This window comes from Limulus polyphemus, unplaced genomic scaffold (genome assembly GCF_000517525.1).
Source record: "Limulus polyphemus unplaced genomic scaffold, Limulus_polyphemus-2.1.2 Scaffold623, whole genome shotgun sequence".
In the NCBI taxonomy this organism is placed as follows: domain Eukaryota; kingdom Metazoa; phylum Arthropoda; class Merostomata; order Xiphosura; family Limulidae; genus Limulus; species Limulus polyphemus.
In genome coordinates, this window is record NW_013666233.1 from 43,504 (window position 1) to 70,503 (window position 27,000).

The following is a 27,000-nucleotide window of genomic DNA, read 5'->3' on the forward strand; positions in this document are numbered from 1 at the left end:
CCATCGAATAGTGGGATTGACCGTCACATTATAACGCCCCCACGGCTGAAAGGGCGAGCATGTTTGGTGTGACGGGGGATTCGAACCCGCGACCCGCAGATAACGAGTCGAGCGCCCTAATCACCTAGCCATGTCGGGCCTATAAGCATGCAAACTTACACGCTGAACCACTTGGGAAGGCGAAGTTGAAAATAATAGTTTTACACATATAGATATCGTGCCTATTAAAAGAATAGAGGTGATTAGATATGAAAACTTAATCATTATGTAATATATTTATAATACAAGTAAATGTCAAGTTTCTTCAGCTAGGAGTAATTCTTTTTTCCTAATCACTATTACTTTGTTTCCAAACCTTTGAAGCATGTTTTGTATGTGTTTAAAGATTGAAACCTTTAAAAAGAATGTTATATCTTTCGAGCCAACAGAGAAGAGAAGAAATCATGTTGAAAACGTATGATCTTGTGTTGTCATATATACATGGAACGAAACTAAGGAAGATAGTGACGATATTCAAAATTCAGTTAATTAAAAAAACTTTGATAAAAAACAATCAACACAAAAAAAAGAAGGTCAAAATATTTGTGTTAAAAAAGAAAGAAAGAACAACACATTTTAAACATCGGCTTGAAAATACGTTTTGAATAAATGTAATTAATTTCACAAAAGATAACACATAAGCAACTTTAAATCTGTTAAATTCGATATATTCTTAGCCTGGTAGGGTAAGATTTCAAAAAAAGCTTTATCGCCTAGAGATTGACTATACTGCGCATGCTCTTAAATATTCCTTCTTTGTCGTTGGCCAAAAGTAGTTTTACACAAAATTCTGTAGTAGAATAGCTCTGGAGATCTGCGTAAATAATAATAATGATTGTTACTTTATACGAAATTAGAGAGAGCCACATAAATAAGACTGTTTGTTTGATTTTTTTTTAATTTCGCGCAGAGCTACACTATGGCTATCTGCGCTAGCAGTCCCTAATTTAACAGTGTAAGACTAGAGGGAAAGCAGCTAGTCATCAACACCCACCGCCAACTCTTGGGCTACTCTTTTACCAATGAATAGTGGGATTGACCGTCACATTACAACGCCCCCACGACCGAATAGACGAGCATGTTTGGTGTGACAGGGATTCGAACCCTAACCACCTGGCCAAATAAGAGTGTATATGGAAAAACTGATAACATTGAAATGCTCCTATTTTACAAACTCCGACGAAGCCACAATGGCGAAACATAGGTTGAAAGCAGAAAAATGTTTTTAAATCATCTGGACAGTAAAGGTCGTTTTTTCTCATCTTATTCACAGTTATTAAATGACATCAAGTTTGATTAATAAAACCTTTGAACACTTTGTAATTACAAATGAACTTTCCCTATATGGCCAGAAGCTTTCCAGTTGATTTCGAGGGATTATTAAAATGACGAGGCAATTATCATCTTTAGAAAACTAGGAATCATGAAAACAGGTAGTTTTGTTATGTTTTCCTGTCATAAATTACAAAGCTATTATTGTTATTAACAATATAAACAATGTTTAGGCATTGACAAGTCACTCATACATTGCTAATGGCACGAGGTGTATTTAAGTATTGTTACAAAAGGTTAGCAACATGGCCGCTGATGCGAAATCTATCAACAGCCAGGCTTTTTTTGCTCCAGCTAATATAGAGTGATTTGTTTTAATTAATCATTTCACAACTCGAAATGTAAATCATGCTGTCCAGGACCAAAAAAAATCTCATGACCTGAGGCAACTATTGAATTTCAGAACAAACACGTTGTGCTGAATTTTTTTGTAATGTTCAGTTGCTAATAATGGTGCTGCGGTGAATCATTTAGACCATTACATTTACCACGTATAAGAAACTGACCCAAAGTATTAGTACATATAAAATCAAACATGGCATTTAATTTTTCGTGTTTTAATACTAAACGATTTTACAGATAAAAGAAATAGTGGTAATTGTATATTTAATGACGCAATAATGATGTCATTCTGTTGAAACGAAATTTGAGGATCTCTCTGTCGATGCATCAAAAATAGTTCATGTCTTAATGAGTTGCATTTCCATTTTAAAAGAAGACCATCTATAACATTTTCTAAATTGTTTAATTTTATCTAGGCTAACAAATATTTGGCTAATTTTCTTATATATGATCTACAAGTATCGGAACTTACATACCACCCGAGTGTATGTTGTTATAAAAATAAATACTATGTTAATTTGCTTTATAGTTGTCAGAGTCTCACCATAAATTGACGAACTTGCAACACTAAAATCCAGGGTTCGATTTCCCGCGGTTGGCAGAACACAGATAGCTAATTTTGTATCTTTGTGCATAGTATTAAACAATCCTATCTAAGTCTTTTACTGTAACAACAGATAGCCTAATGTGGCTTTGGTCAAAAACAAAAAACAAAAAAATGTCTTTGCGACTAGATATAGGTTTAAAGAACCGGTTATCCCGATACAAATAGGTCAGCGGTAAGTCAGAAGGCTTACATCGCTAAAATTAGGTTTCAACGCCAGTGCTTGGCAAAACACAGATAGCCAATTTTATATCTTTGGGTGGGCCTAACATCAAACAACCGGATCCAAGTCTTTTACAAGCTGGTCCCAAAAATCAAAATTGTATTGATTAGCTAATCACAATTACAGAAGGTTTGTTTGTAGTTAAGCACAAAGGTCTATCTGTGCTCTACCCACCACGAGTATCGAAACACGGTTTCTAACCTTGTAAGTCCGCAAACATACCGCTGTGCCAATGGGAGGCAATTATAGAAGGACTTAGGTTTTCTTTAAATTTCAATACTTTGAATACTTAAGATAACTAAAAATTCTATTTCAGTCCAAGATTTTTCACTGAATTTCTTTTTTACTGTAAAATATTGTGCTAAAATGATCTTATTAATAGCATATTTTCATATTATTGATAAGTCAGTGCTGAAGAAAGCAATAATTTTATTTCACAATCCTTAGTATAACTGAGTGGTTTGTAATTAATTTGCTATCCAAGCCAACTATACATTTTGCCAGAAAGTCAACAGTTAACCATATGATTGACTGACACTTGCTTTGGCAGTGATAGACACGTTGGAAAAAGACTACAACCAACTTGAAATTTATATACTATTCTGGTTCATGTGTCATAAGTAAAGTTTACTGCACCTCTATCAGAAGTGGTCATTGTGTAATAAACATGACAAATAGTTACAATGCACATGTACTGGTCAAAGTTTTGACCTCCAATATATTTTGAAAAAGTCCCTGTCATAAAGTGGTATCATGAATGTCAAAACACCGTTTATCTCTCACCTTAGAGTAAATATTTAGGAAAATCTCTCAAAGATTGGTTTTTAAGGTAAAATGTAATATGTTTCGTTTATTTTCCCACTGTCGTAACCTACTATTATTGTCTAAGACCGAAATAGGAGTAAATAGACAGATATTATATTATTACTGAATACTCTGTCTAAAATTATATTATACTTTTGTTTCTAAAATAGCGCGGCGCGACCTAATGGTTAGCATATTGGGCTGCTTATCGAAGGGCCGGAGGTTCGAGGCGTGATGTTGCAAAAAATGTTCCGTACTTTCAGCTATATCATCGCTATAACTGTGATAATCAATCATGTTATTCGGTTCATAGATTCGGTCAAAGATCTTAAGACCGTGGGTGCTGATGACTAATCACTTTCCTCTGGTCAGAACTTCAAAATTATGACCCTATAGGACAACCATCCCCAATAGGTGGCCTGCAGGCCACACCAGACACTAGAAATCATGATTAGTGGTCTGCATTATGATCAGATATTGCAAAGCTGTTTTTGGAGAATGATTTATTCCCCAAAAACCTCTGACCTGGCCCTTAGCTTTGTGGTCATGATCTGAAGTTTCCCAATGCGCAAACTAATTGGAAGTCACTGTTATAGGGCCTCTGACATGACCAGTAAGCTCACGTGATAAAAAAAATGTCGTTCAGATTGATAATTCCAATTATTTCAAAACCAGTTTGTTGAATGTAAATAATCATAGATTGAGGATTCGACTCAAACGAAAGTCTATCACTAACATTCTGTAATAAACAAAAATCTAACATAAAGGTTCTGTCGTCTTGAACATTTTCTTCTTTTTGGTCAGTTATCATTTGTCCTGAGTCTATAGAGAAGAACCAGTGTATTATTGTAGAGTGATTTTTTATGTAAAGACCTTTCTCAACAAGGTATTTGTTTTTAGTTAAACACAAAGCTAGACAATGGGCTATCTGTGTTGTATCTTCCACAGGTATTGAGACCTGGTTTCTAACATTATAAGGTGTATTCAACAAGGTATTTTAAACTTGATGTAAAGCACCCTCTAGCGCTTTTTCGGTGTTTCTAAAACTTATACAGCTGCGAAAATCTAAGTAAATAAATAAAAGGTTTGTCGTTGTTTATAGTATATTATGTTTTTAGTTTATGATATGGCAAGTAAGAGCAATTTTGATGAAAATGAAAAGTTCATTTTCTTTAAATATTTTTCTTTTCATTTCATGCATTTGAAGATAACTTGGAGAAATTCTTTTTTTTTATTGGCAGGGTACAATCCCCTTACATCTTGCTGCTCAAGGAGGACACATGAGTGTAGTGGGGCTTCTGTTGAGCAGGGGGACGGAGCTTCTCCAAGCCACAGATAGAATTGGCCGAACTCCTCTACATCTCGCCGCTGCAAACGGCCACAAAGATATGCTGGGACTGCTGCTAGGACAAAACGCCGATATCAACGCCGCTGATAACGTAAGGCTATAACAAATGGTGGTCAACCCGCGGCTCTACAGCTGCATGAGGCTCTTCAAAAGCTGATATGCGGCTACTTAAAAAAGCATATTTCACTATGCCTATAATTTAAAGTAAAACGTTTTGACTTCAGGAATATAAGAAAATCTATGAAAACGTGTAGTTAAAAGGTTTAATTGATATTCCATTATATATATATATAATAAGAGCATTTTGGTAAAAGCAACAATATTTATATTATTTTATAATAAAAAAAGCATTTATATTGTCCAGAACCAGTGAGGTGGCACTACTGGGAGCCCCAGTTTCGTCTCGAACTTTATCAAAGTTATTAATATTATCATTCTTATTATTTTTATTATCATTTTTAATTCCGTGCATCTGTGGCTCTTCAGTGATGTACGTTGCGAAATTCTGGCTCCCTCCTTGCTGTGGATTGGACACCCCTGCTACAGACAGATATTAGGTGTTAAAAAACGAAAGTATAGGGAACATAGGTGAGTGTAGAAACATCGATAGGCAAGTTGACTTGATGAGTTTTGTAGAAAAAAAAAGGGAAAGGGATATTAATTTCAATATATATATCTATATAATCATCACATCAGTAGCGAATGTGGCTGTCAACAGCATCAAGAAACGAACGGTTTACCTCCAGTTCTATTCACGAGACGGATCCAAAAATATTCCATCATCTTCTGGAACACCCTCAGGTTATTTTTCCAAAATTTTATCTACTTTTATCACTGATTCCCGTGGAACGCTGTTATGGGCGTTCATTCACATAGTTAAAGTAGGTATGCAAATATTTGATTGTACTTGATCGTGCTTACCATTTCTCTACCAGATCTTTGCAAAAAAAAAACTTCGATTGGTCACCTTGTTGGATTGAATCGATTAAAGAGTAGTTTAGAAGGGGAAAAAAAGAGTTCACCCTGCTACAGAATGGCGAATAAAAACGATACAATGCATACTAGCTGATGTACCCGTTCAACGCAAGAAGACATAGGGACATGGGAGGTTATATAAATAGTCAGATCCGAAAACCGACGCCTATTTTACTCCCCGGAGACCCTACGGATACATGTCAGATTTGGTGACAATGAGTCCAGCGGTTCGCCAGTTATAATTGGACACACACAGAATTTTGTCACATAAAAGTTCAAACAGGTACTTTGAAACGTGCAACATAGATAATAATATTAATATCGTGGTCCCTCGGTGGCTAAGCGGTAAACTTCGGGGTTTGTAATGTTAAAATTCGAGGCTCTATTTCCCACGGTGGACACTGCAGATTGCTAAGAATAACAAACAACAATAATTTTGTAAAAAAAAAGCAGATTAATTTAACCATACTATCAGTATTGTTTATCTTTAACATTTACTATTATATATATCTCTTATGGTTGTAAAGAGTAGTTTGTGTTTAAAAAATAGAAGCTTGACTTTCTAACTAGGTAATTAAAGAAAGCATCTTCACTTTTTATATTCATATTTGCAGGTTGAAAAGCATATAGAGCTTGAATAAATAGATATACAGTTTTACTATCAAGTTTGTTTTTTAAAGCGTTACAGTGAAATAGAGACCAGATTATCTAGATGATTGAATTTATACTTTTAAAGACCAGGTTGTCTAGATGATTGTATTAATACTTTTAAATCTAGAATAATTGCTCTTCAGGATGTGAGAATTCACATAATTTTCATAATCTCCAGTGAGCGGTGAAATTCATTTTCAACATGGAAAAAAACTTAAATTTTACTTATGTTCATAACCTTTTCTGTTTGAAGTTTTTTCTATCAAATAATTCCTCGTTATATATAAAGTAACTATGTCCAGTGACCAAAATCAGTCTTGCACCCAGCGCCAGGCTTGTAGTAGAGCACGTGAGGCTACAATGCAGTATACCGGTAGCTGAAAGGAAAGGGAGGTAAAGAGAATGATGGAGAACACACGCTAAGTACAAATTATAAAGTTCACTATTGCATTTATGCTTAGTGATAGCTCCAAAAATGGCTAGCGTGCCGGATTTCAGAACTGAGGGTCAAATGCTCGCGTCCAGTTACCTCGTTAAAAAATAAAAAATCCGCGCTCCCCACTTTGAGGTTGTAAGTACATTATAAGGGTGATAATCAAATCCCACTATTCGTTCAGACGAGATTAGATCAAAAGATGACGGTAGGTACTGTTGAATAACTGCCTTCCTTCTAGTCTATCAGCTCGAGGATAGGAATAGTTAGTGCAAGTAACCATTTAGTATAAGCTTTGTGTGAATATTACAAAACAATCAAACAAACGGTATAAAATTTACCTTTTCTTACGCTTATTAATTTTTCCCGGGAGGAGGGGGAAAGAGATGAGAATGCACCAGATTTAGACATAAAAATGTGTTAAACTAATTATTTATAGACGGAAGTTTAAATATTGCTATTAATGTCTGAGGCAATGAAAAGGACCACCTGCAGACCATTTATTCAGTTCGCAATAAACTCAAATTAGAAAGGTATTATAGGAATTTTTAAAATAAATTTAATTAATTTTTTACTTTAATCCGCCTCTCTTTCATGTACAATGAATTGTAACATGGCTACTGTTTATATGTAAGCAACTTTTGTTCTTTCATTTTTATTATATGTGTGAATGATGAAATTAACCATGTTTCTGATAATGTTCGTGCTGTTGACAGAATGGCTGGACAGCCTTACATTACACAGCGTGTAGAGGATTTTTGGAAGCAGTGCAGTTCTTGATTGAGAGTGGAGCTTCTTCCCTATCTAAAACAAAGGTATGTTTAGTGTATAGTATAACCTTCCTGTCTAAAACAGTATGATTAGTTTATAGTATAACCTTCCCTATCTAAAATAAAGGTATGATTAGTGCATAGTATAACCAGTTCCCTGTCTAAAACATTGGTTTGTTTAGTTTATAGTATAACCACTTCCCTGTCTAAAACAAAGGTATGACTAGTGCATAGTATAACCACTTCCCTGTCTAAAACAAAGGTATGACTAGTGTATAGTATAACCATTTCCCTGTCTAAAACAATGGTTTGTTTAGTTTATAGTATAATCTTCCCTATCTAAAATAAAGATATAACTTATTGTATAGTATAACTACTTCTCTGTTTAAAACAACTGTGTGTTTAGTGTACAGTGTAACCACTTCCCTGTCTAAAACAGTGGTGTGCTTAGTTTATAGTATAACCTGCCCTGTCTAAACAAATGTACGTTTAGTGTATAACTTAACCACTTTCCTGTCTAAAACAAAAGTATTTAGTGTATATTATAAACAATTCCTATCTAAAACAAAGGTGGGTTTACAATGTACTTTTACCTTTCATGTCTAAAACAAAGTTGTGTTTACAATATACTATTACCTTCTCTGTCTAAAATAAAGGTGTGTTTATTGTACACTATAACGTTTCCTGTCTAAAACACAATATACCATTACCTTCCCTGTCTAAAACACAAGCGTGTTTATGAATATATTATTACCTTTCTTGTCTAAAACAAAGGTGGGTTTATTGTATTCTATAACCTTCCCTGTCTAACACACAATATACTATTACCTTCCCTGTCTAAAACAAAGGTGTGTTTACAATATACTATTACCTTCCCTTTCTAAAACAAAGGTGAGTTCATTGTGTACTACAACCTTCCCTGTCTAAAACAAAGGTGTGTTTACAATATACTATTACCTTCCCTTTCTAAAACAAAGGTGAGTTCATTGTGTACTACAACCTTCCCTGTCTAAGACACAGGCGTGTTTACAATATAATATTACCTTCCCTGTCTATTATAACACTTCTCTTTCTAAAACAAGGGTGGTTTACTGCACAGTGTAAGCTTCCCTTTCTAAAACAACAGCATTTTAATGCGCAGTATAACAATTTCCCTGTCTAAACCAAAGGCGTTTTTAATGAATACTAGAACCATTTCTCTGTTTAAAACAAATATTTGACTGTATAGTATAACAATTATCATAGCTAAAACAAACGTACTTCAAAGTACATTATAAACTCTTCCCTAGCTAAAACAAGGGTATTTTAAAAGTATATTTTGAACAGAAATATAACTAAAATAAAATAAAAACATTAAATTTGTAAAACTACTCTCATAATCATGATAATGAACTGGCCTACAAGAAAGACACACCAATAAAGTAAACTAATTGTTATAATGAGCTGATGAAGGAAACTAATTGTTATAATAAGCTAATGAAGTAAACTAATTGTTATAATGAGCTGATAAAGTAAACTAACTGTGGTGATGAACTGATAAAGTAACCTAATTGCAGTAATGAATTAACCTACAAGACAGGCCACAACATAACGTAAACTAATTGTAGTAATGAAATGACCAACAAGAAAAGCCACACCAAAAAAGTAAACTAACTGTGGTAATGAACTGATAAAGTAAACTAATTGTAGTAATGAACTATACAACAAGAAACGCCGCAACAATAAAGTAAACTAACTGTGGTAATGACCTGACCTACAACAAAAGCCACACCGATTAAGTAAACTAATTGTGATAATGAACTGACTCACAAGAAAAGCCACACCAATAAAGTAAACTAACTGTGGTAATGAAATAGTCTACAAGAAACGCCACACCATAAGGTAAACTAATTGTTCTAATAAAATGACGTACAAGAAAAGTCCCACCAATAATGTAAACTAATTGTTCTAATAAACTGACGTACAAGAAACACCACACCAATAATGTAAACTAACCATAGTAATGAACTGGCTGAATTTGAATGCTAGTTAGAGGACGAGTGTTTTAATGATAATATTCAGATCAAAAGGTTTAATAGCATAGACCTAGAACAACTAGAAAGTTCTAATGGTGTAACGTTAAGATTTCTAGTACATTCGTAGCTAGATTATGTATCCGAGATAGTTGTTTCAAGAGTAGAAATAATTGAAAGATGGTAAAGGAGGCATAGTTTTTAAGCTAGAGAGTTGAATCATTCAGTGTGTTTTCGTGAAGTATTTGTGCTTGCTATAGCTTATCGAGTTATTTTGTACAAATAAGTTGATTTGTCGTACGTCACTTAACGTCATTTGTAACGTAGGCTTACAACAACTTACGGCAGGGTACAAGTGTTAAAGCTTATAGAAACGTTAAAGGAGAAAACAATGTAATTGATTCACTTTACGTGGACTGTACATTGCATAATTTTCACCAGATAATCTAAAAAACCCGCCAACAAAAGAACAACAATACTACAATATTAATTGTGTTAATCAACTGACCTACAAATAACGTTCTAGCAAACAAAGTAAATTACTTGCGGTAATACACTGACTTACAAGAAACGCCATTTCAATTAAATAAACTAGTTGTGTTGATCAACTGACCTACAAGACCCACCATCATAATAAAGTAAGCTAATTGTGGTAATATATTGACCTACAAGAAACGATACCGTAATAAAGTATATTAATTGTGGTAATATACTGGACTACAAGAAGCGACGCCGTAATGAAGTGATTTAAAAAGCAACACCTCTGCAATGAAGTAAACCAACAAGATATCAATAATAAAGCAAACATGTTTCTTGTACAGACTTAAAACTTGTATTATTCGGGTAAATATTCATTAATAGAAAACCTTATATATAGTTTGCTTATGTAACAACAAAACTAGTCATTGCAATCCCAAAAATTAATTTGATATTTTTAGAACGTGCTGCACTGTTTTACTAACGCAAATGTTACTTAGAAAACTATATATATATATAAAATTAAAGATAAGATATTCAAATCTGATATATGAACTTTCTTTGCAGAGCATAAGACTTAAATGTTTTTATTTTTAAATTTCCTTAAAGGAAGATCTATTAAATATACGCTTATTTAAAGAACTTGTGTACTTGAAGTCAAATTTGATGTACAAGTTTCAGGTTATAAAGTGTTTATACTTGAAGTCAGATTTGATGTATGAGTTGCATGTATTAAAGTGTTTATACTTGAAGTCAGATTCGATGTACGAATTTGAGGTTAAAGGGAGTTTATACTTGAAGTCAGATTTGATGTACAAGTTTCAGGTTATAAGGTGTTTATACTTGAAGTCAGATTTGATGTATGAGTTGCATGTATTAAAGTGTTTATACTTGAAGTCAGATTCGATGTACGAATTTGAGGTTAAAGGGAGTTTATACTTGAAGTCAGATTTGATGTACAAGTTTCAGGTTATAAAGTGTTTATACTTGAAGTCAGATTTGATGTATGAGTTGCATGTATTAAAGTGTTTATACTTGAAGTCAGGTTCGATGTACGAATTTGAGGTTAAAAGGAGTTTATACTTGAAGTCAGATTTGATGTACAAGTTTCAGGTTATAAAGTGTTTACACTTGAAGTCAGGTTCGATGTACGAATTTGAGGTTAAAGGAAATTTATACTTGAAGTCAGATTTGATGTACAAGTTTCAGGTTATAAAGTGTTTACACTTGAAGTCAGATTTGTTATACAAGTTTCAGGTTACAGGGTTACTTATTCTATTTGAACACATCAGGGTTCCACGTTTTTTGATCTAACTGATGAAAACGGTGAAAGAACCATAATCACCTGACTGATACGAATTATCTTATGAAAACTTTATGTTATCATTACAGTATTTCTGTTAAGTTAAAATAGATAAATACGTTATTTTTAAGTTACCACGTAACGAAGATTGGTTTTGGTATAATATAATTTTCACATTACACATATCAGCCAGTTTTTTGTCGTTTCGCGTGGGATAAATTACGTTTGATATTTTCGGGTGGTGCCACTTTAAGGTACTCTCTACGCATACTTAATATGATGTATTGTGACTTCTTGGGCATTCAAAGCATGATACGTATGAAAGGGCCTGTCACGACATATAGCGTAGAAATATATAACGTACAATGTAAATAAGGCCACAAGTATGGCCGTAAAATCTCATTACTTTGGACCCAAAATTGTGGCTCAAAAATACGTGATTCTAATTACAATTATATGTGCATGAATAAAATTGAAAATAAAAAAAGCAGCATGTCGCTGTTTAAAGTTGTTATATTTATTGCTAAGTAGAAGTATTTGTCTTTTAAAACAATCATAACTATACTTGTGATGATTTTTTTACCTTATGTGAACATGTAGAATACATATATACTGTAACCTGTAGAATATGATAAAAAAAATGAATGACAGGGTTACCTAGAATAATATAAAATAATCTATTTTTTCTAAGAAATAATGATAAAAGTATGTGTGTAATTGGAATAATGCATCAGGTAAATACTCACCTAAGTACATATAAAGTTTCATTTGTATCGTGGCTGTAGTTAAACTGCTTAGAACTTATAGTCCGAAACGACTATTTTTAGTTGGTCATAGTAAGATTACTGTTACATAATCACAAAGCTCTTGCAAAAACTGTCGTGGAATTGTGCGGCATGTCTTGTAAAATATTATATTTAATAAGTTTTTATAAGTTATTGTAAGTTTTTTTATCTTTTTGTTACAGATAAGTTTGTTCCTTTGTTTTATGATTGTAGTGTTCGATTGAACAATATTAGTATAATAAAACCCATTGATTAAAAGGGGAAAGCAGTAAAAAAGATCCATTCAATGTGTGAATAGTGGGATACTTAACATTTTACCTAAAAAACGGTATAAGTAGCAAGAAAATGCAGGTTTCAAATAAACAGTATATCAAACTACGATATTTTAATGGTGTCTATTTCACATCAAAGCAAAGACTTGGGAGAATTTAATCATGACCTTAAGATGTGTTCTTCAGTATACATAGTTTAACAGTGTGGTATTCTGGGTAAATTGTTCTATCAATGAAAATGCGATAGGAGAAACCTTGTTTGTAAAGAATATAAGTGAGCACGAAATGTTGTAATGTTTAATATATATATTCTATTGTATACAGTGATCCGTGAAGACTTGTTTGGAATATTGTATTAGGAGATGGACAATTTATAACGTCGTTCAGAAAGTATCTGTTTTTAGAAAGAAAAAATGAAATTTAACGTTTAATTAACGATATCTTTATTTAAATTCATGTAATGCATGTTCTTTGTACTGAAATAACTTTTTTTTCAGTGTAAGTTTTGGTGGATAAATAATAATTAAATTTAGCATTGTCAAGAAACTATTCCTGCAAATTCAAATATATACAATGAGCATCTGTGGGCTGAAGCTTCCTTACAGAGGCATTTCTTATACCTGATAGAAAACATTTTGGTCATACTGCACAAAATGTTATGAAATTAAAATATTAACAACCTGTAGGGTTTCGTTTAGCACAGAGCATTTTTTAACATAGTGAATGGGCGAGAAAAGCGCCACCTAGTAAAGAAACTTTTTCGCCTAGTAAATGGAAATTTAAGGTATTGGGCAACAATGTTTTTTTTTTTTAACTTTTGCTATAAAACTAATAATACTTTTACGGATATTTCAGAAACACAAAAATAAATATTTTTTGATAAATCACGACTTATTTATCTACCGTATAATGGGTTTTATAGTTGTAAACAGATAATGTGTATCCTTTGTCGCCCAGTAGAATTTGCTTAAAAATGCTCTGGTTTAACATGAAATAATAATGGTTTTTAGTTCATACTATCGTAGAAACATTTATTTTCATTAACATAAAGTATAAGTTTAACAGGATATTTTGAGATTTATCCAGGGTAAAGACATGAAATGAGGCTAAACTTTTATGTTGGCAATGTGAAGATTTTACTTCAGAAAACTCAAAAAGTATAAAAAACATCCATTTATACTGAAGCAGATCTATGAATTGTGTGATAATGAATTAAACAGAATTTGCCCACGTGATTCTTTTTTGAGTTATTAACAGGGTAATTAGCCCTTTTCATAATCATCTGTATTACTGTACAAGAAACCAAATATCACGTGAGCGTCAGATACATATGGATAATCTTTCCTTATACATTCAAAAACTTTATTCGTCTGTCAAAGTGAACTTCAAATTATTTTCTGATTCATAAACTAGAATTTATGCAAAATGTATTCAGAGAAAAATGAAAGAGTTTTCGTTTTTTTTTTTAGTTTTTCTTAACTACTGGTTGTAAATTCCTGTACATTATTTTGAAACTGAATATTTTTTTAAACCTAAGTGAACCAAGTTATATCCTAATTCAAACTTTCAACCCCAGTATGCTTTAATAGCAAGAAGTAAGCCTATTACAACTGGAACGATGCAGTCACAATATATAATCACATATAGCTTAGTAATCTAAGTATGCTTTAATAGCAAGAGGTAAGCTTACTCCAACTGGAACGATACAGTCACAATATATTATTTTAAAGCTATTACTAAGCTATATGTTCTTTCAGGTTTCTAGCTGTTGAGATTATCTGTAGAAAGATTACTTAAAGTTTTAAGTGACATTTTTTTACTTTTCTTCTCCATGTTTATTTATACGGCATTAAAATATAAATATAATTATGTTAATTTTTTTCTGGTTCAACAGGATGGAAAAGTCTCCCTTTCGTTTGCAGCAGCAAACGGACACCACGAAGTTTTAAGCTTTCTACTACGTGCGCCTCATGATTCTTACAATCTTATGGAAGACAAAGCGGTGAGTTTGCTATCCACTCACTAGTGACTTTTACATATAGGCTTAAATATTGATTCCCAAAGCTTAAAATGTCATGCCAACAGAAGGCTTAACTACAAATTGGAATAGTGGATGTGGGTTACTATTTTTCATATCTTTTCATATGTTAACTGTTGGGTTAAAAATTAGCAATCCCTGAATCCTTTATTTACTAATTCTGGAATCTAATCAAAACAGTTCACGAAATCCTTAACAGAATATCTGTTCGTCTCCTTTATTAATACACAGTTCATTCAAACACTAGTTTTATTAGTCAAATTAACAATCTCAAATATTCACCACTCCCCAATATAGTCATGTATTTTCTTTTTTTACAAGAATAATGTTAAGTTTACTTAATATATTAGTGCACACATTTTTAATAATTATGAGTCAGGAAAAATAAATGTTTAGTAATTACAAAGTCTTATGACGCTTGTAAACTTTATTAAAGGTTATAGAATTGTTTTGTTTGTTTGTTTTTGAATTTCGCGCAAAGCTACACGGGGGCTATCTGCGCTAGCCGTCCCTAATTTAGCAGTGTAAGACTAGAGGGAAGGCAGCTAGTCATCACCACCCACCGGCAACACTTGGGCTACTCTTTTACCAACGAATAGTGGGATTGACCGTCACATTATAACGCCCCCACGGCTGAAAGGGCGAGCATGTTTGGTGGGACGGGGATTCGAACCCGCGACCCTCAGATTGCAAAAGGTTATAGAACTCTACTTTGTTTGAAACTTATACAAATTAACAAAGAAGCATTGAATTTCAGTTAAATAATAATAATCTGTACGATTTACGATTTTTGCAATCATAGCGCACTTTAATGGTAAATGTTAAAGAAGATACACTACAAGAACTGATTAATTTATGGATTTAGTAATAGTAGCAAACCTTAGAAATAAATCACGACGCCACACTGAATGAGTAGTTCACACTATTTACTTATGAGTAATATTCATAGTGAAGCAATTGTTTTTGGTGAGCACTCCACTACTTATAATACCTTCCAAGACTTTTTAATAACATAATGTACAATCTTCAGCACATCAGTAAAAATGTTACAATTTGTTCGTGCGTTTAAAAAGAAATATTGTGATGTTTAGTGTGACTATACTCGTTTTATGTAGCCATTTCTATGCATTACTTCTTGTAGCTTAACAAGTGTATTTGAAGATTAAAAAGCAAAGATTAAAATATATAACACCCACGCCTAAAAGTATTATCTTTAATTAAAAGTAAAAAAAAAAAAATATGTGCTTAAGTAACTTATGGTGAAGAATTCTAATATATTACAGAGACGTTATAGAATGCTAAACATTTTAAACTTTCAATTTTGCAACATATTTTAAGTTATGTATATCATTTCGATAAAAATGGACTTTTCACAGTTCTTGATGGATCTGATGACGTGTGCAAAGACCCATAATAATAGGCCAATGCTGGAGTTTGTACTTTTGTCTCCAGCACCAATAGAGATTGCTGTGAAGGTAGCTCGTCAATACCAGAACCTAGCGTTAAAGGAGAAGGAAAGATATTGTGACTTGGAGTACATGAGTTCCTTCTGTGACAATATCGCTTCAGATCTTATGACAGTTACTGCAGCCAGCAACCTGACCCCTACTCTTCTTCGGGCCCTGGATGTTAACCAGACAGCTTTTATGGATGTCTTGATCGAGCAAGAACGAAAGGAAGTGGTTTCTCACCCCTCGGTCCAAAAGTACCTAACTGAACTCTGGATGGGGGGGATAGACTGGCCTCAGTGGCGAATTGTACTGCTTTTCCTAGTTTTTCTTCTCTTTCCGATTGTATGGATACTGTGTTCCTTACCTTTTGGTCATCGTCTTCCCAACATCCCTATTATTAAGTTTCTATCGTACCTTATTTCACATATTTTCTTTGTGGTTCTTCTGAGCTTCACTATCATTAACCCGTGGGTCCCCCTCTGGAGAAATACAAATTTGATTCCCCAGTGGCACGAAGGCCTGCTTATCGTGTGGGTTGCTGGAATGGTGCTTTCTCATATTGCCAACCCTAAGGAAAAGGGGGGATTTGCTTGGACCAGAGTTATAGTCATGTTCTTTTGCATGCTTTCCATTCTTGTACATTGTTCTGCTATTTTCATTCTTGAAATCGACACTAAATTAATCCTTCTGTACATACGAAACCAACTACTCGGTGTGTCACTTTTGCTTTGTTTCTTAGAATTCCTGAATTTTCTTAGTTTTCATCATCTTTTTGGTCCCTGGGCTGTCATTATTAAAGATCTAATGAAAGACCTTCTAAGATTTTTGGCTATTCTTGCTTTGTTTCTCGTTGGGTTTTCACTTCACCTTAGCGCTATCTATCAGCCAGTTTTTGAACCAATTTATCTCACAAATGCTAGCCTACCCACTTTCGGTCAAGAGTTCCAGTCACCCATTAATACATTTGAGATGCTTTTCTTTGCACTCTTTGGGCTAGTTGAACCGGATTACATGCCACCATTGTACTTAAGCCCTTCTTTCTCCAAAATAATTATAAAAGTTGTGTTTGGAGTTTACATGACGGTGACGGTTGTCGTTCTCATCAACCTCTTGATCGCCATGATGTCAAATACCTACCAGAGAATTCAGGCCAGGTCTGACACCGAATGGAAATTTGGTCGGGCCAAGCTCATTCGCAGAATGATACGAACTTCATCCTCACCCCCACCTGTAAACTTCTTCACTGGGTTTTGGTTCATGATCAGAAAATGTCGTAGATTTAAAGGTAAGATAATAAATTTATTTACATATCTATAAAAATACTATTACAGTAAATATTATTGTATAACATTAAAACCCGAGACGAATTGGATCTGTGTACATATATTTGATTGTACAGTTAGGATGTTTAATTTACTATTATCTGTTTTAATAACTGAATGTTGAAAGCACAGCCTTCATTTTACAAAATATTTTGGTTATATATGTTATTTCCGAGATAATGTTGGAAAGTTACAAGATAAGGAACGAAAAATCACCTTCAAAACTACATCATTTAACTATTTTATCATTCTCATAATCATTAATAAGATATTCTGAGTGAAAGTAAAGAAGAGCATATAATAGTATATCAATTACACTTTAATTTATATAACTCGTACTAACGAGTCCTTTCGTCCAATACTAGAACTCGTCAGGCCGGCTGGGATGCGACAGACAAAGTAGTGGTTGAAACGCTATTTATATTAGCAAATTTCCAGACAACAACTGTTATGGTAGAATAGCTGATGATATAGAAATATTAACAACAAAATGAGCCCTCCTGAGAAGTAATTAGTCACTCTACCTAGGTTTTTTTTTATCCTCCAACATACAAACACATATATACAGCACATATGTCGTTATTTAAGACCAAATATATCATAAAATATGCTCCACAGTGGTTTAACGATAAACCTGAGGGCTTGTGGCTCTAAAGATCGGGTTTCATTGCCCGCGGTGGGTGGAGCACAGACAGCTCACTGTGTAGCTTTATACTTAACAACAAACAAACAAAAATATAGCGTGTCTCTTCAAGCTTGTAGTGACACTACCTTAATAGTGATATTTTTTTGTAAAATGCGTGTATATTCGTATGATAAAAAACAACAGGTAAAGTTGAATGTATTTGATAAGGTTTTGTTGTTATTATTATTAAGCACAAGACTATGCAATGGGCTATCTGAACTCTGCCCATCGCGGATTTCGAAACCTGATTGATTTTAGCGTTCTAAGCCCCCAGACTTACCGTTGAGCTACCGGGGGGGCTTGACGAGGGAACACGATCATGTTTCAAAACTTCTGAAAAAAAAGCTTTAGTTCCTCTAGGAAAACTGAAAAGAAGTAATAAACCAAGAAACCATAATCCAAAAACATAAGGTTGGTTGGCGGTTCGGAATTAGGGACTGCGCAACTCTACAATTTGAAGGAGAAAAGACGGTGCGAAATTCTTCTAGCGAGTAAATAAATAACTAAGACTTTTCACGTGTAAATTAACATATAAAAAAATTTAAATATTAAATAAATTACAAAACAAGAAGTACACAAAATGGAAATTAGGGAAGCATTATTAACGAGAATACACAAACCTAACATAAATATTTATAAAAGATATCCCCTTTTCCTTTATCGAACGCCTTCTACAGAGGTTGAGTACTGTATTTTAAAACGATTTTAGAGACTTACTACGTTCTTACCATAGTTCATGTCCAGTTCGCTCATTCTCTATCTGACAACCGCTCTGCAGGGTAATTTCCACTGCAAAAGGCTCCATCGTAAGGTCGTCATGTCCAAAGCATACCACTCCTTCATATTTTCTTTTCATAATTCATCTAGTATACGAGGAAAACAATTTCCTAGCGCCAATTTCATGACTGGTAATACCCGATTCACCTTCCAGCTGCTTTAGGTATGCGACGGTTGAACGGAAGGTATGACTGAAAGCCTTATCTTGCTGAGCCAATACCTTGTTAACCTCGTTTCCAGATGGAAACCTTTCTTTATTATTTTATGTACTGTTTCCTGGGGTACGTTGGGGGGCCACAGACATTTCTGTTCGTGGGTTCTCACCTGTTACAAGACACATCCCTTTGCTTACTATGGCAAGGGGTACGACTTGTTCCAGGTTTCTTTATGGATGGTCCAGATACCTCTAGTTGATCCACATTATTTTGTTTTATAATGCCGTTAAGTACAAGGTATATTACTTTCTTGTAAATGCTAAATCCCCGATCCGGATACATTTTTATGATCTAAATGTATAAATCTTTTACACTGGAAAGGGCCGTTACATACTCTTCCCAAAAGCAATTAATTTTTGGTGGCACCATACTACTTACGAAACGCGAAACATGGTCAAAATGTAATTCTTATATATTCCGTTTCACCGGGACTTTATGTCACATGTAACTGTCACGTGATATTTTGATTGACATATTCAAAATAATTTTAATATAACATACTCAACCCTTATTATGTTGAAAAACACTTACTTTTTTACATTAAGTTTTAGTATGTTGCTTTTTGGTGAATGCTATTTTATTACTGTAGCAAAGTCATTTAATACATGAATAAATATTGTCTTTAGCTAAAACATCTTTTATTTATTTTTAGTTTCGTCTGTTAAGCTTGCTTAACTTCGAGATTACAAAACTAAGTATTGTCAAGAAAGAAGTCCATCAAAGGCTGAATGCTTTTAATAAGATTTGTGAAATTAAATATGTGTGTGTTTTTGTAAGCATATAAACATGGCAAAACTACGTTTCTTCAATTTATCGCAGTTAGAAAAGCTCAGACTGTTCGACCAAAGGAGCGTACCTTATCAGTCAACATTCCTGCACCAGTTAGACCAGTAATTTCAAAGGGTGCCCGACGCCGATGGCAGATGGCTCTCACATCTGTTGGTAAGAAAATATTATATTTGGCTTAGGATTTAAAAAATAAATAATGTAATTTTTATAAAAACATAAATCAGCTATCACGATAATTAGTATTACATTTTGCCCAATAATTAAAATATATATTTATTTTATGTCGCTATAAAATTCAGGCTAAGAAAAGTGCGATAATTATCTCATTAAAAAAGGATTATCTCCTTATATGGCTATAAATATTCTACAATAAACCGTACATATTGATAACAGAAAGGTAGAAACATATCTGTTTTAGACAAAATTATTAGAACCGAACCTGTTACAGGATTTATGACGTAATTTTTAAAGTTAATGAGTGTATTATATTAAACATGCAGTAGTTACTAGTTTCTTGTTTGGGAACAGCTTGACCTTTGTTTTTATGCTGATTGAAGTCATAATCGCTCTTGGAACAATGATTATCGCTTCCTCTAGGAGTCATTATTAGTCACGAGTGTCGCTCTCACTGATAATTAGTGTCATTTATAAAAACAAAACAAAAACAACAGATAATCAGTCTGTTGAATTTTAAGAGTTTGATTCTGGGTTATAGTGTATTTTACATGAAGAAATCTTATGTTGAAAAGAAAAAATCTTGACTTGTTTTTATAGTTTGGAGAGCTGGAATGAAAGACAAAAGTCATGACTTATTTTTAAAAGTCGGTATTTGAGTAAAAGTAAACTTTCAAAGAGCTCATTAAAGATTACCTATGCTATAACTACTTTGAAAACTACTGTTTACTGTAACATTATATCAGATCTTGAAAAATGCGGTACATGGTGTATTTTATAAATCTGGTACGCACAAGAAGGGCATTAATGAAAAATTTGTTTACATTTATAAACTTTTAATGAGATATTCGTAATCACCATGAGCAATAACTCAGTTGTATATTTCCGAAATTCTACAAAATTATAAAATTAAATAATTTCATGTAACACTTTTTCATTAATATACTGTCTTAAGCCTCGTTACTCAAGCCAGCTATCCCTAGATAAATTAAGTTAGTGTTAAATTAACTGATAAATTAAAAAGCGACAAGCGTAAAATAACAAATAAAATGTTAATATTTCCAGACCACAATGTATTGAAGAAGATAAAAGTTTTTATCTTACATGCCCATTTTAAATTTAGTCCTTTTGGAGGTGTCTGAAAAATTTTACCCTATTTTGTATAGTAATAAAAGCGAGATGTTATACGGTGTTAATTATATGTAAAAGTAGATTATAATACAAAAGAGCTGTTGATCAACACTTTAAGTAATGCCGTTCTTCAGATTTCAGGAACTTAAAACTGCGCATGTGTGGATTTAAATGAGTATAATATATATGAAGAAGAGCATATGCTTAAAAAAGTTTCGTAATCTTTAGGTTGCTGTAATTCTATATATATTTGTGTATTCTACAGTTAATTTTTAGTTCACAGCACCTACAAAATGGGTAAAATTACTGGTTGAAGTTTTAAAGTGGGAACTAAAGTTCTTTATTGGCAAGCATACAATTTTTTATCATAATAAAAACCTCTATTTCGAGTTTAAAACATACAAAATTATTATATTACTTTATATTCTTACACAATGAATCTTTAACGTTTACCAGCAGGTGCAACTCGTTCTGGAATTGAAGCTTCGGTTTTTGAGCTGAGAGAAAACACCATAGCTCGTGTTGTAGACTGGCCTCCAATCGTGGCAAAGTTCCTGCAGACAAAGGGGATTGTTGACATGTCACCCGTGTTTCGAAAGGAATAAAATCATAAAGAAACAACAGTCTGTGATGGAAATCTTCACTTCACAGAACTTGTATACAGTGACTTCTTCGAAATAGAAGCAGTGAAATATTTAGTAAAGTTATTATTCAGGATTAATTAAATTATAATAATTTCTGAAAATCAATTATTTAACGAGTCCCCATTCTTAATTTCAGCGAACAGAGAATTCCAATTTATGGAAAACGAAATGTGCGACTACTAAATACATATTAGGTGTAGTTAGTACTAATTTTCATACTACAATGCTATAAGAACAATAAACAAAAATTAATTATTCACGTGAACTCTCGATATCTAAACCAAATGTTCTTAAGGGTTAATTTGAAAAATCACACATTACTAAAATAAACTTCTTCACAGCAGTTTGCCAAGTTTTCTCAATTTTTATACAGTTAATTTATTTGTACATCCAATATCTGAGTAACTCATGTAACAATCTATCGGCAACTGTTATTTCAGAGTACATTAAACCAAAATTATATATACACATATATATCATTAGCATACGAATAATAATGAACACGTCAATAATGATATTAAAAGCACAGCGACAAAAATAAATGAGCGAACACGTCGGGTTGGAAAACCTTACTGCATCTATTTTCATAAAAAAAAACTAAATGCATTCAAAATGTAGTTATCTGAATGCGCCCCTAGTGGCTCAGCGGTAAGTATGAGGGCTTATAACGCTAAAATTCGGATTTCAATACCCACGGTGAGCACAACACAAATAGTCCTTTGTGTAGCTTTAGATTTGATGACAAACAAACAATACCTGAAGGTCCACCTGAGAGCATTGCGTGTTTGAAAGCTTCGTAGTAATACTTATCAGTACAGTGTATTAACTGTTTGCATATCGTACAAAACTGATTTTACGTTAATAATTCCACCCATGATTTCAACAGAGAATTTTAAAGGAAGTCAAAAAGTCATTAATGGTTATTATTACTAGCCTATAGTTAGTCTGTGGTTTTAAAAGTTATCTTTGCATCATTATTTAACTTTGCCCATTAGTTTGCTGGTCTCAGCCCTCCAGTAGCTCAGGGGTAAGTTGAAGGATTGACAATAATTAAATTCAAGGTCCACTCCCTGCGGTGGGGCAGCAAATTTAGCCCAGTTTACGTTGAAGATCAACAAACAAACTTTTTTTTCAGCATAAAGCTACATATGGGCTATCTGCGTTGTTTCCGTCATGAGGATCGAACCCATACTTTTGCTGTGGTAAGCCGGGGAATCCCATTTTTAATACTACTGTTGCTTCGTGTTTAACCTTTAAAGCTGGGTTAAGCCGAGAACTTTGTTGTAAATAAAGATGACTATAAAAGACTTGAACTATAGTTTCATGCTATTCAACAGGTGATGTTATTTAGAGGAATTTGAGCCCGGCAATAAGATTATGTAGAGTTGGACTATCAGGATTTTATTATTCTGATGAAGAAAGTTTTAAACCTTATTGTTTTAAAACTTATTAACATAAAATGTCTGTGTCAAAAACTGTAAGATGATTCGCGCCTATCAAACCGACAATGACACAAAAAAAAAGCGATTAGAAAATGGTACATAATTACAAATTATGATATTGAGAAAACGATATTAGATAATTAGCAAATGATGCTATAATATATTTATTGCTATAAATTATTTCAAATATTAACACAAAGAATTGCATTTGTAGAATTTTTATCATACTCTTAAAATTAACAATCGCGCAAACATGCTTGTAGTAAATTTACTGGTAGAAATAATTGACATTATACATCAGTTTCCAACTGGTCTTGTGTTGTAACCCAACCAGCCTGAGGAGCTCCTGTATTAAGTGCAAGGCCTTATCAGCAGCAATCTAGTTGAAATGCTGTTGTAAACTATTCTGACTAGACAGTCATACTGGAATAGTAAAAAATCACGTAATTAATGTTAAACATATTCACCATTACTTTCTCATTACAAAAACAAACATACTGTTACCTCGTAAACGATTGACATGTGTAGTTAAACAGTACCTCGTTTAGTGCGTGGAGGTATTCATAGTACGAAAAGAAAAATCATTTTTATTGGCATCTTATACAGTAGATAAGAACTTTTCAAAAAAAAATTTTTTTCGTAAACTTTAGTAAATATCAATATTAATTTTTTGTTGACAACTTGGAATTATTATTGCAATTGCAGGTTTTAAGGCTTTATATATAAGGTTGAATAAGTTATATTAAAATGATTTTGAATATGTAAATCACGTAACAACCACAACTGATATAAAGTCGCGGTGGAACGACATGTATCAGAACTAAATTTTAACATTGTTTGGCGTTTCCGTAGGTACTTAAAAATTGCTTGCTCTTTCCAACATGATGTTCATACACTCAGATAGTGGATTTAGAATCTCCAAGACGGAGATACCCTTCGTACTTAATGAAATTGGAAAACAAAGGAATGTGGATCAACATTGTATAACGAACCATACAGAAAAGGATCTGCAACAAGGCGTACTCCAACCATGGTAAGCAAAGTATTGTGTCTTATAACAAGTGAGAACCCACGAACATAAAGGTCAGTAACAAAAGCTATCGTGCCCCATGTAACAGTCTGTAACATAGTCAACAATGATGACCATCTGGAAAAGCAATGCAAATCATGTGTACACAAGTTGCTTTCACATCCTATCCATTCAGCCGTTTGACGCCTCAATCAGTTGTAGAACGAAATGAGTATTCATGCTACTCTATACAAAGACATAACAGTCACTTGGATTTCTGTGCAATCGGACTATTGAAACTGTTGGTGGGAAACCGTCACCGTTGTACACCAGATGGATTACAGAAAGCCTATAGGGAGGAGGGGTGCGATTACGGCATGACAGCCTTACGACGACGTCTTTTGCAATGGAAAGGACGCTGAAGGGCTATTATCAAGAAGCACAATCGTCAGACAGAGTAGGATTGAACATGGTGAAGTGAACTGTAACAAGTGATGAGGGTCCAAAATAATTTTAATATAATGTATTCAACCTTTATGTTTTCCCTTGACATTGTTAGGATTAATCTAAATTGACTAAAACGCAGGATATGTTATTTGGATTGTAAACAAAAATACTGTTAACAGCGAGAGTATCCAACTAATAATTCAATGCAATCTCATAATTAAAGTTTTAAATTTTCTGGTTTATTGATTTATAAAATGTAAGTATTTATAGTCAGGTTATATGTGTTCCTTAACATGTATTTTTAAATAATTTTATTGCTATATGGTTAACTTTGTTTTGATCATAAGTTTTCAATGATTTCAAAATTGCAGCCGCCATTTTAGTTAGTAATGCTGCAAAATTTAAATATACGGACGTCTAGAACTATATTCCGTATTTCATAAGAGGTAGTAATACGCCCTTTTTAAAGTTTTGTTTAAAGTTGAGATATACCAGACTTTAATGCATTCACAATTATATTTCCAGAGTTGCACTTCCTTGTTATTTTGTCTTTGTTTGTTGTTAGGCGCAAAACTACACAATAGACTATTTGTGCTGTGTGCACCAAAGGTATCGAAGCCCCGTTTTAGCGTTATAAGCCTATAGATTTACCGTTGAGCCACTTGGGGGGGGGCATCATTTTGTCACCCCCATATAATAATAAAAATGTAATCTTCTAGTTTGAAAGACTTTGCTATCCATACCTTATCATCTAAAGGTTATTGCTGTGTATGTTCAGTACTTTTATTAGTGTAAACTAACTTTACAACTTAAACCAGTCACTCTAGCTTTTGAAGTTTCATAAGAGAGCAAAGGTTTTTGAAAATATCATAAAAACTACCAAAATAGTTATCAAATTTTAGATTTTTTTCATCGTATTGGGAAAACTCTGAAATAAATATTAATGATGCACATCGCTTAATCAAATTAGTCAGTTTTGTACATTATGTATTCTAATGGTCAAGCCTAGGTATTTCAACTGCTTGAAAGGACAAGGTGGTTTAAAACCACAAAATGGTCAAATTTGTTGAAAATAAAGCTTATATCGAAGGACATTTTTCACCCTAGTTTCACATCCAAGTATTGGCCGTTCTGGATTTATGAAGTCATAAACTGTGCCATGTCCTGTGTCTAGAAAAGCACGATCTCGTAGATTTGGTGTGTAGACGTTTTTCATTTAAATCCAATTTTCTGTGCTAGTTGTAATCCTACGGAAGCAAGTAACATGACAAATGTAACTTTTTTAAATTTTAATAGGCCTCAATTCTGTGAAGCCATGGTACAGTTTTATTTTGTTTTTCCACGTTCCACTTAATTTGTCCACTTGGGACTCAAAATAAAAGGCGTGTGAAACTACCATTTCAAATCTATCTTCTGTCACCCAAAAGTCACCATCCAAGAGACCTGTCGTTCAATACCAAAATTTGCCAGTTCGGCTAGATAATGAGACAGACACTATTTATATATGCAGTATAATACTGTAAAAGATACGGTTTAAACACCGAAAGGTGGCGAAGTATTAGAAAATTATAGGCCTACCGTTTACGTGATTTCTATCAAAAGGTATAGGTCTGCTGTTTTCTAACGCTATCTATCTTACGAAGACTTGTTACATGTTTAGAATGTGTGTATCAATAACAAGTGATGAGATGGAGCAACTAATATTTTACTAATCGCCCAAATCTAGGATAAATGTAAATAATAAGAGACGTTACTCCAGCGGCAGAAGTAAACAAGCATGACCTTCACCTAATTTCGAGAAGCTTTTATAGCGTGCCCAGAACATTGACCCGTCAACAACACCAGGGGTGTGTAAAAAATGTATAAGACTAAGTTCCTGTGTTCTATATCAGTATGATAAATAAAATACCTCCATGATTATATCTTTATTGATGTTATTTTAAAACGTAGTACTATATCAGTATAATAAAATATTTTCACGATATTTGTTTTGTTTCATCTACAAACGATATTATTATGATACAAGGGATTATTACTTTCTACATAACTTAAATCACTATGACAATATCTTCATGATTATATCTTTATTGGTGTCATTTTAAAACGTAGTACTATATCAGTATAATGAAATATTTTCATGATATTTGTTTTGTTTCATCTACATACGATGTTATTATGATACAAGGGATTATTATTTTCTACATAACTTAAATCACTATGACAATATCTTCATGATTATATCTTTATTGGTGTCATTTTCAAACGTAGTATTATATCAGTATAATAAATGAAATATTTTCATGATATTTGTTTTGTTTCATCTACAAACGATATTATTATTTTCTACATAACTTAAATCACTATGACAATATCTTCATGATTATATCTTTATTGGTGTTATTTTCAAACGTAGTATTATATCAGTATAATAAATGAAATATTTTCATGATATTTGTTTTGTTTCATGTACAAACCATGTTATTATGATACAGGAAGATTACTATCT

The 27,000-nt window shown here is 33.1% G+C and overlaps 1 protein-coding gene across 1 annotated transcript in view; it reads left to right on the forward strand.

Annotated features, from left to right (window-relative positions):
- Positions 1-21,557, forward strand: part of LOC106459530 (ankyrin-3-like) — a gene marked incomplete at its 5' end in the record, with an annotated part of 61,275 nt that extends 39,718 nt beyond the window's left edge. Inside the window, 6 exons of the mRNA XM_022386036.1 lie at positions 4,586-4,783; positions 7,468-7,566; positions 14,265-14,372; positions 15,785-17,144; positions 19,678-19,800; positions 21,412-21,557. Of these exons, the coding sequence (XP_022241744.1) occupies positions 4,586-4,783; positions 7,468-7,566; positions 14,265-14,372; positions 15,785-17,144; positions 19,678-19,800; positions 21,412-21,557 (2,034 nt within the window). The remainder of the gene's footprint in view (positions 1-4,585; positions 4,784-7,467; positions 7,567-14,264; positions 14,373-15,784; positions 17,145-19,677; positions 19,801-21,411) is intronic.
- Between the last annotated feature and the right edge of the window lie 5,443 nt (positions 21,558-27,000).